Source organism: Myotis brandtii, unplaced genomic scaffold (genome assembly GCF_000412655.1).
Source record: "Myotis brandtii unplaced genomic scaffold, ASM41265v1 scaffold471, whole genome shotgun sequence".
Taxonomy (NCBI): Eukaryota; Metazoa; Chordata; class Mammalia; order Chiroptera; family Vespertilionidae; genus Myotis; species Myotis brandtii.
Window position 1 is genome coordinate 2,892,974 of NW_005367989.1, and position 11,703 is coordinate 2,904,676.

The following is an 11,703-nucleotide window of genomic DNA, read 5'->3' on the forward strand; positions in this document are numbered from 1 at the left end:
TTCTCTCTCATCATTGATGTTTCTTTCTCTCTCTCTCTCTCTCTCTCTCTCTCTCGCCCCCCCTTCCTCTCTGAAATCAATAAAAATATATTTAAAAAATAAAAGACTGGTGAGAAACTCCTGATACAAAGTTTCTTTGACGTTATCGTCTATCTCAAAATTTTGTAGTAGTAATGCCTTTTACTCTGTGCTATAATCCATGTTTGATGTATTATAAGATGTATTAAATTTGGAAATTTGAAAATGCAAAGGTTGAGTTATATACATTTTTTTTCATAAACCATCTCCATTGCCCATTGATCTTGTGATTTCACATGGCCATGTACTCCTTAGGAGGTGCACATCTCATTTCAGAAGCACGGGAATTCAGTGCATAGACTTATATTCTTAATGGAATTATATTCTTAATTTTATTTTCATTATAGGAATTAAGTGAAATAATGTATGCTCTTCATTGCCTTTTGATATAAACAGCTCAAAAAATTGCAGCTGCTATTGGTATAGTTCTAAAGTTAGGATTTTTCAACTTCTTAAAAATACTGTCATGTAACTGAAGGGAGAAAATTAGTTTTGTGTTGAAGACATAAAAATAGGCATCTAATTAGAATAAGTTAATGGCTCCTTAAAGCAGCATTTATATATACTACTGAATATATTTCTAAGCATAGTCTAAAATGTTCATTAAATATTTTATTAAACTTTCCTCTGACAGGAGGGCATAGTTTGAGCTTGTGCAACTAATTGGCCTTGGTAACCTGTAGATTCAATAGGTTTTAAATGTAATTTGAGGATATCCCTACATATGGGAACTTAAGGAAGCATAGAAGCAGGCGTGGAGATTTTACTATATATACACCTCTTACTTTACACACACACACACACTCCTCTTGTATTTGCATATAAAGTTATAAATTCATGTCCATAATTGTATCACATATATTTTTTTCAGACTTTTATATTGTGGTAAAATATACATAATATAAAATGTATCATTTTAACCCTTTGTAGTTTACATTCAGTGGCATTAAGTATATTCACAATATTGTGCAATATACTTACTAATTTCATTCACTGTTCATTTCCAGAACTTTTTTGCCATCCTGAACAAAAAAACTGCTGTACCCATTAAATAATAGCTCCCCATTTCTCCCCATACCCAGACACATATCCCCTAATGACCTCTCTTCTACTTTCTCTCTCTCTGAACTTGCCTATTCCAGGAATGTTATATAACAGATTATACTAGTCCTTTTGTATTTGGCTTATTTCACTTTGCATAATATCTTCAAAGTTCATCCATTGGTAGATATATCAAAATTCTATTCCTTTTTAAGGGTGAATAATGTTCCACTGTATGTATATACCACATTTTGTTTACTCATCTATTTAATGGTAGAAATTTGGGTTGTTTTCAAGTTTTGGCTATTGTGAATAATGCCATGATCATTGGTGTACAAGTGTCTGTTTGATTCCATGCTTTCAGTTCTTTTGAATATCTATCTAGAAATGAAGTTGTTGGATTATATGGCAATTCTGTGTTTAACATTTTGTGGAATCTACAAACTCACAGCAGCTGCGCATTTCACATTCCTACCAGCAGTGCACAAGAGTTCCAATTTCTCCACATCCTTGCCAACACTTACTTTCCATTGTTTTGGTAACAGCTAACCTATGGTTGTGAAGTGGTATGTCATGGTTTTGATTTTCACTTCCATAATGATTAGTAATGTTGAGCATGTTTTCATTTGATTGATGGTCATTTGTATAATTTCTTTGGAGAAATTTTATTCAAGTCCTTTGTCCATTTTAAAATTGTTTATGTTTTTATTGTTGTTGAGTTATGAGTTCTTTTAAATATTCTGAATGTTAATCCATTACTGGACATATAATTTGCAATATTTTCTCCCATTCTTGGGTTGTCTTTTCATTCTGTTGATAGTGTCCTTTGATGCACAAAAGTTTTTAATTTTGATGAAGTCCAATTTTTTCTTTTGTTGACTGTGCTCTTTGGTTATATCTAAAAACAATTGCCTGTTGGTACATGCAGACCCCAAGAAAAACCCTGAGACTACCTTCATAAATGGAGGGCAGGGAAAGACTGAAGAAAGAGGCTGGCCACTCCATTCCAGTAATGAATGGAGTTTATTAAGGGAAACTCACATACAAGGCCTGTCTTGGTGGCTGCAAAATGAGATGAATCCCCATGTCACTTCACAGGTGTCAAAGGATTGTGTACGTTAAAAGGGGGGAATAGTCACTGGTACTAGTACATGAATACTACCAGGTATAGGAAATTACATACTTGACCAGGTCAGAACAACAACCTGTTTCTGGAGCCAGCACATAGCAGGAGGTAGGGAAAGGGTGCTGATGTATGTCACAATAAACATCAGTTATAATCAGACAGTCTCTAAGAGGGGTTTATGGAAAGCAACCCCCCTTCTGGCCAAGATCCAGCTTGTAGATAGACAGCTGTCCTGTTATAGAACAGTCTCTTCTCCACATTGCCAAGTCCAACTCCATGAAGAGTTTTGTTCTAAGAGTTTAACAGGTTTAGGTCTTATGTTTAGGTCTTCTATTTTTTACAAAATGTATGTTTTTATTTCAGAGAGGAAGGGAGAGGGAGAGAGAGAGAGAAATATCAGTGATGAGAGAGAATCATCAATCGGCTGCCTCCTGCAAGCCCCACACTGGTATCAAGCCTGAAACCTGGGCATGTGCCCTGATTGGGAATTGAAACATGACCTCTTGGTTCATAGGTCGTTGCTCAACCACAGAGCCATGCTGGCCAGGTCTTTTATTTTGAGTTAGTTTTTATATATGGTAAAGGAAAAGGGACCAACTTCATTCTTTTGCATATAGATTTCCTGTTCTCAGCACCATTTGTTGAGAAGACTATCCTTTCCCCATTGAATGGGCTGGGCACTCTTGTCAAAAATCATTTCACCATAAGTATGCTGGTTTATTTCTGGGGTCTATTCCATTGGTTATAAGTGCATCTGTGTGCCAGTTCCAAAACTGTTTTGATTACTGTAGCTTTGTAGTAAGTTTTGAAATTCGGATGTGTGAGTCATGTAGTGATGGGTTTTTATGTTTTTGCAAAAATACACCATTGTGATCTCAATAGGGATTACATTGACTCTATAGACCACTTTCAGTAGTATTGTCATATATATATATATATATATCCTAATATGCAAATAGACTGAATAGTGGAACAACTGAACAACCGGTCGCTATGATGTGTGCTGACCACCAGGGGGTGTACGCGAAACATGGTGGGCATTGGCAGCAGGTGGCAGAGTGTGGAACATGGTGGGCGTCAGCCGCAGCGGGATGGTGGAGCAGATGAGCGAGGGGGCGTCAGACCAAGGCAGGGTACCGGTTGCTGTCATTGGGGCGAGCCTCTGGTGGTTACTGAAAATTCTTTGCTTCTGCATGCCACGGTCCTGCCTGACACTCACACCTGTTGCCAGCACCAGCCCTGCTCGCACCCGCTGCCAGCACCCAGCGCCGGTCCCGATTGCTTGTCACCATCAGCAGGTGCGAGTGGCAGCTGCCAGCCTCAATTGCCCCTCAGGGCTTCTCCACTTCCCCCTGCTCCTGAGGGGCGATCAGGGCCAGCAGCCGCCTCTCGCACCCACTGCTGGTGATGGCCCCGCTTGCACTGGCGCTGGTCCCGATCGCTCAGTGCTGTCAGCGGGTGCAAGTGGCGGCTGCTGGCCCCTATTGCCTCTGAGGACTTCTCCACCTCCCCGTACTCCTGAGGGGCAATCAGGGCATCAGCTGCCACTTGACGGCGCTGGCCCTGCTCACACCCCCTGCTGGCGCCAGCCCCAATTGCTCTGTGCCATCAGTGGCAGTGGGAGCAGGGCAGCCAGCAGACAGGGAACCAGTGGCCTCAGCGGGAGGGGCCAGGTAGGGGCATGGAGGATGGGCCGAGACCCGCCCCTGTGCCCACCGCAGCCTCGTGGCCCACAGTTCCTTTCAAGGTGCACGAATTCATGCACTTAGCCCCTAGTTTAACAATATTAAGCCTTCTAATTCATGAACATAGGATGTTTTTCCATTTATTTGTCTTTCTTCCTTTCTTTCTGCAATATTTTATAGTTTTAAGTATATATCACGTGCCTCCTTATTTAAATTTATTCCTAAGTATTCTTTTTGATGTTACATAAATGAAACTTTCTTAAATTCCTTTTCAGATTATTCATTGTTAGTGTACACATACTTTTAAAAACATGTTTATGTTTATTTGAAGAAGATCCAAAATAAAGAACTGGTAAAATTTGTAATTCAGGTTGCCCCACTTCTTTCCCAACCCTCCAACAAATAAACAAACCTAAACATAACTAAATTTCATAAGGTAAGCAAGCAGTGAAATTTAATTTTATTACACACTGACAGTGTGTAGTTGTTTTGAAGGTCTGTGAGAATATTTTAAATTTTTTTTACTTATTTCTGTTATCCTAGCATCCACTGAAATTGAATATGAATTATGTTTAAAGATGTAGCAGATGTCCTTCAGATAGTAGTATTTAAAGCATGTGTGGTTTTTCTTTATTATAGGCCACACTACGTTAGAATGCTTAAAGGCAATGACGGACTCTTTCTAACTCTAAAGTAGGATTATTAAATATTTATTGGAAGGATAACTACTCTCTCCAAAGTTTTACTTGATCATTTTTTTATTTGAGAGGTACATTTTGGGTTATAGTGTAGTGCTTCTTAATTTAAGCTAACTTGATTTGGATGTTTTTTGTTGGTAGTAATTGAGTGTTAGAGTTCATGTAACCTACAAGGTCTTTTGTAGATTGTCAGGAACTTTGTGATATGAATATTGACGTTTATGTAAGAGTAAATCTACTTGTAGGTGTCTAAACCATCTTTACATTAGTGCAGCAGTGAGGCTCTAGTCTAGTGCCTAGAAAAGCTTGGATTGGGACTTGGAAATCAACGGCTGATCAATACAACATTGAACTTATGACCAACAACAGTATAACTCATACCTGAACAAAGCTTGCCTAACACATGTATTTTTCAGTAATCATGGACTTAGCTTTGTGAATTCTTCAGGCTAGTTGTCTCTGGAACTTGAGATGTCAAGAACAAAAAGCCTAGGTTATTAGTAACATTGGTTTTACCCCTTTTTTATTCTGCAATTTTATTTCTTAGGAACCTAGTTCCAATAATTGTTTTGCTTATTTTCTACCTTACCTAATATAAAGTTTAGACATTAAAAGGAAATATGTCCCACCAATTACATTGCTTAACACATTTCTCCACAGAAACATGATTTTACATGACAGTTTTTTGGTGCTACTAGTATTCTATTTCAGGAATATTTTCAGTTATATAGTCTTTTCTGGGCAATGATATAATTTTTTACATATAATTGGCATATACAATATATATGTGTATATAAATGGTACATATATAGGTGTGTATATGTATATTATGTATATATATGTACATCATTATATCTATGGGAAAATGTTCCAAATTCCATATTTTAACAAGTTAAATATAACCTGATAAGTATTTTGGTTTTGGTTTTTGTGTGTGTACATTAGTCTTAATGTAGTCCTATTAGTCTTAACTTTTCAATTAATTTTGAAGTTTATGTGTATAACTGGATATAAATAAACCTTTTATTTGACCTAGCAGAGTCTCATTTGTTTACTTATAGATGAAGACTTTCAAATGCTTTGTCTGTTTTGTGTATGTTCTCAATGTCATCATGGAAATTTAGATGACAAATGCCTAAAAATATATACTAAATTAAAATCTATCTTAGATCATTTTGGTTCGATCATGGTCATATACCAGCAACTCATATTGAACATAATGGTTTAGGCTTTCAATGTCAACTTTTAGAACTATATTTCAATGACTTTATTATTATTATTTTTGCCTTTAGATCATTTGGGGAATATTTTTCATCTTAGTTGCATTGCTGTTTGTAATTTCTCTCTTCTTGTCAAAGTAAGTACACTAGACACATTTACTAAAGTACTTATATAAATCCTACGATGTTACACATTTTCCATGAATAATTCTATTACTATAATCTGTTCATCTTCAGTAGCCATTTTACTTGAAGTGTTTTATAGCATTGACTCAAAGAATGACTAAAACGTTTCAATAGTAGTTAGTATTTCTTTATTCTTTATTAATTGACCAATATCTGTAAGATATTTAAGTGACGTTTAATTTGTTTTTTGAGGTTTGCTTTGACTCAGTTGATTTTGAATGCTTAAGTTATAAATTAACTGAAAATGTGGTCATATAATATGTAAACATCACTATAATTTTTATTTTACTTTTTTAGTTTGGATAAAGCTCTTCATTCAGCTGGAATCAATTCTGGTTTCATAATTTTTGGAACTAATCTGAGTAATCCACTGAATATGCTTTTGCCTTTACTACAAAGAGTAAGTAAAAAGAACAATCATTTTATATTCTAGCACATATTCTTACAAACTGTCAAATTATTATGTTGAAAAACTTGTTAATACTTGGCAATATATGCTTGTGCCCTCTGCTGATTTGGCTTTTTATTTACACATGACTTTTACATTGATATGTTGCTTTAAGGATTATTATACTGATATATTGCTGAACTCTTAAGCTTTTTAAGCAATTCCTGTTTTTAATTTTTGATGAAGTTTTTTATTCATATTTAAATGTAATTTTTAGCTTAATTTGTTATAGGATTTTTCTTATGATAATGGTACTAAACAATTTGGTAATAGTTTGGTAATTGTTTGGGGGGATTTATTTTTTATTTTTATAGTAGCCTGATTTAAATCAGGGTTGATATTTTAAACATTTGCCAAATATAAATAATGACATTTCAATTAATTTTATATGACTTCTAAAGCCCTGTGTGTGTATTGAATTTAATTTTATCTTTTTTTTTTCAGGTTTTCCCTCTTGATTACATTCTTATAACAATTATTATTATGTACTTTATTTTTACTTCAATGGCGGGGATTAGAAATATTGGCATATGGTTCTTTTGGATTAGAGTGAGTATATATTACAGTATTATTACTTTCATTTTGTACATACTCTTTATTATTGAAAGTTATATTTATAATATAGAAGTTTTAAGTACGTTGATACTAAAAGTGATGGAAAATTAGCTTTTTTACTTTATGCTAACATAAAAGTGCTTTTGTCTGGAGCACTGGTTATTACCTAAACAGGAGTGATTTTGCCCCCTGGATACTTTTGGCAATGTTGGAGACATTTCCAGCTCTTACCACTAGGGGGCGCTATTGGCACCTAGTGGGGAGAGGCCAGGGATTCTGATAAACAGCCTGTAGTGCACAGGGCAGCCTCAGACAACAAGGACTCATCCCGCCCATAACGTCACCTGCGCCGAGGATGGGAAGCTCTGGTCTAGAAGTTATATTATTTTCCTTAATGTTTGGCTTCATGGAAACACATTGAAGCACAATTGGATACACTGTAGTTCAAAAGATGGTCCTTTTTACTAGGAGTTAAAGATCATTATATGATTAGAGAAAGGGTTTTTTCTTCTTATGTTCATTTTGAGGTGAATTAAGAATTTTAAAATGAAGCTGTATCAGATAGAGACTACTTCTACCTGTGAGTACAGGGAAAACCATTTAAATAGTGGCTTGAACTAATGAGTGACTTCTTGCTGTGGAAAAAAAATCTGGCATTGGTTTAGTAGCTCAAAAATGTCAAACCAATATCTCTGTAATCCTTTTGGCTTCTCCCTCATTATTGTAATTTGACAGCTGCAGCTCTATTCATCCTGTCCACGTTACATAAGGAAAAGGTAGTTAGGAGGAATGGGTGACACCTATAATAAAACAGAATTTTCCCAGAAATTGCCAGTAGACTTTGACTTTTCTTTGATGTTTAATATTTTATCACTGCTAGCCACTACTAGGTGCAAGGGAAGCTGGGAAAGGTAAAATTTTAGGTGATTATATCATCACCCCATCCAGAACTGGAATTCTATTACTCTATGTTATACCACAGTCCAATAATAAAACAGGTGGGTGGTACCTTATTGCTAAAATGAAAGTGTGCTTTGCCATTGAAGCAAGCTACCTAGTTCCTTGTATTTGTTAGTATATGTTTTAGTTTTGCTCTGGTATAGGTACATATGAGAATATGTAGTCATATTATCATAAACTAGATTTTATGACAGTATGAGGATGTTGAGTATTTCATAGAAATGAATATTTATAATCATGTGATGTGTCTGTTCTTGTGTATTATTATATAAAACCACAAATAAATACTTATAGTTTAAACTAATTCTAATTTTTAGATAGAATTAGAGGTAGTTCACAATTCTTAGCTCTATGAACTTCTTACAGATGCTATTGTGCAATAAATTTAGAATGTTTGTCTGGAAACAGACCATACAAATATTGATATATTCTCTGGGTCCTGAGTTTTTCATGAATAATTTAAAGGTTCCTTTGGATATAGATGCTTTGCCATGATCTATATTAATAACAGCATAATATGCTAATTAGACCGGACAGCCGAATGACCTTCCAGACATCCTTCCAGACGAAGCCGCTGTGGCGGGGGCTGAGGCAGAGGCAGTTAGGGGCAATCAGGCAGGCAGGCAAACAGGTGCGATCACACAGGCAGGCAAGAGTGGTTAGGGGTGAACAGGCAGGCAGGCAGAGTGGTTAGGGGCGATCATGCAGGCAGGCAGAGTGGTTAGGGGTGATCAGGCAGGTAGGCAGGCGAGTGGTTAGGAGACAGCAGTCCCAGATTGCGAGAGGGATGTCTGACTGCTGGTTTAGGCCCTATCCTGCAGGATGGGGCCTAAACCGGCAGTCGGACATCCCCTGTCGGTTCCCGGATTGCGAGAGGGTGCAGGCCGGGCTGAGGGACACACCCCCCCCCAACCGTGCACAAATTTCGTGCACCGGGCCTCTAGTTTTGAAATAAACAAATCTAAACCTGAAATCTGTGCAGGGAGAAAATTGTTTTTACCATCCTTATAATTATTTGGAATGATTAAGAATTCTTAGTATTTATTTTGAAAAAAGAAATGGTTGATTAAACTGTGTTCATTGCCCCTAAAACATGAGCAGGATTTAGTGCCTTACAAATAAATATATTGCTGAAATGTTGTTACTGTCTTTTTTCTTTCCAGTTATATAAAATCAGAAGAGGCAGGACCAGGCCCCAGGCACTCTTATTTCTCTGCATGATACTTCTGCTTATTGTCCTTCACACTAGCTATATGATTTATAGTCTTGCTCCCCAGTATGTTATGTATGGAAGCCAAAATTACTTAATAGAGGTAAGTGCAAAACTTAAAAATTCATTATTTTGATATTTTAAATATACTGATATTTTAAAGCAAATTTTAATTTATGAAGGCTAGCATAAGATATGAGTTCTTCAGATTAAATTTAACTTTGCTAAACCTGTTTTTTCCATTTTTGAGCATATTTATATTTGTTTCTTACAAGTTCTTTTTAAAAATGACACACTATTTATTAAAATATTTTTTAAATGGATCCTATGTGCTAAGCTACTGAGCTTTACATCAGAACTTTAATAAAACCCATAAGATTTCCTCTAAAATAGCATTTTAAGTAAATTTATTAATATAGTTCCCCAAAAAGTTTTGGTAAGAAAAATATGTCTGCTCATCAGTACTATGAATGCCACAGAGATGCTTTATAAATATTTTATTTGTAGGTAACTGGGTGTTCTCTTACCTGTAACACTGATTTCTTGATGTTGATCTTTCAAAGGCAGCTATGGTTCCTATTTATAATTGGGCAGCTAGTTTGGGTTTTTTGACAATTTAAAATATTTTGGCCATATCTGATTCAACCTTTGTTTAGTATTTTTTCCTTTTCCTAAAATACCTTATTCTACTTTCTGTCAATTCAAATCTAATCCATGTTTCAGGGTCTCGTTCAAGCCTTGCTTTAATAGAGTCTTCATTGTTAAGATAGTCTGTTCAGATCATTCCTTTTTTTATCCTATACTTTATCCTCTATTCTTTTTTACTTTAACATGTAGTTAGAGACAAACACATCTAACTAGCACATCAAGCCCTCAGTCAGTACCATCTATAATATTGCTAAGGTTCATTGAATAAAGTTAAGTAATAATGTGGGAGGAGCAATCATGGTGGAGGTACAGGAATGACTTGAGTTTGGGAAACACAATACTAGAAGATCACCCGAATCATAAATCTTACTTCTTATACTTTTTTTATTCTCTTCTTGCCTCATCCCCAGCACGTAGTTCACTGGGTCATGCTTTTTAAACATTTTTCTTTGAATGAATGAAGATCGTGCTTTTCCATGGACCAACGATACCCTTTTCTTGCTTCACTGTGGAAAAATAAGTGGTTTCTTTCTCTGGGAAGAATTTCTGTTGTTCAACACAGGACCCAAGGATTGTTGCAATAAAATCTTCATGTTAAGTTTATCTTAAAACTTACTATTTAGAGTATTAGTTAGATGTAGTTTAATAGAAAACAGAGTATAAAGTTATTGTGATTACTTTGGAATCAAAATATGATTTTTAATTTTCATCTTTCAGAGCAATATAACTTATGATGATTATAAAGGCAACTCAACCCTTTCTGTGCCAAAGAGATGTGATGCAGATGCCCCTGAAGGTAAAGCAACTCTTACAACTCTAAGAAAGTATTCCTTACATTTTGCTGTGTTCATTATGTGGTGCATTTGTTTTAATGTATAGTGACAAAGGAATTTTAGCAAGAAGAAATTGGTAAGTCTCTTCAGTAGAATTTCTTGATGATATAATGATTTTAATTAAGGAAAAAACCATTATAAATTAGTTGCTTAGGAAGTAATAAAGGTAGGTACAATTTATCACATTTACTAATATAAGAAGCCATTCTTAAATGTTTTTTCTTTGGTGGAATTCATAATTTTTAGGACCAAGATCAAAAGTACCTGTGACCTAAAACAACTTTTAACTCGTCCAAACCTAGTCACTTTAGTTAATAATGTTAACGATAATAGCATGAACTTTTAGGAACATATAATTGCGTTCCAGGCACAATGCTAAGTATTTCATGTGTATTCTGAGAAAAACTCTGATCCTGTGCTCCTAACCTCTATGTATTTTTAGAGAATCACTTTCCCCCCACTATTTTCTGTGTGCTAAGGTGATTATTTTCCCTTTGAATATTATAATATTTTATCCTGATTAAGGATTTCAGATTTATTCCTTCAAAATTTACAGGGTTTTTTTCTACACTGCTGTCAAAATGCTTTTATTTCAGGGTAAAGTAATATGTCAAATATAGTATATTTCTTCATAAACCATTCATGGGTATCATTATGAAAAAAATAAATTCTGAGTTTTTTAGTGAGGCCAACTATAGAATTTGATGGAGTAACAGGAATAGGTAAATAATACAGGTATAGCCCAGAGGAAGAAGTAATTTACTCTACCTGGAGGAGATCATTGTGGAATGGAAGTCAAAAAGAAACCGGAGCTTCAAGGTTAAAGATTTATCTGGTATGTGTGCTCCTATAGAAGGCTTTTGTAGGCAGAGGGACAAAACACACAGATAAAATGATCTTAAACTCTATGGGTATATGTTCAAGAGAATTTAAAACATTGTTTTGTTTTTTAAATTATGCGGTTAGGGCAGCCCTGGGCAAACTACGGCCTGCGGGCCGGATCCAGCCGTTTGAA

The 11,703-nt window shown here is 35.4% G+C and overlaps 1 protein-coding gene across 1 annotated transcript in view; it reads left to right on the forward strand.

Annotated features, from left to right (window-relative positions):
- The window catches only part of LMBRD1 (LMBR1 domain containing 1), an 80,328-nt gene that overhangs the window by 57,463 nt on the left and 11,162 nt on the right, over window positions 1–11,703 (forward strand). The window contains exons 10-14 of the mRNA XM_005875867.2: window positions 5,921–5,985; window positions 6,332–6,434; window positions 6,927–7,031; window positions 9,161–9,310; window positions 10,573–10,651. Coding sequence (XP_005875929.1) covers window positions 5,921–5,985; window positions 6,332–6,434; window positions 6,927–7,031; window positions 9,161–9,310; window positions 10,573–10,651 — 502 coding nt within the window. The remainder of the gene's footprint in view (window positions 1–5,920; window positions 5,986–6,331; window positions 6,435–6,926; window positions 7,032–9,160; window positions 9,311–10,572; window positions 10,652–11,703) is intronic.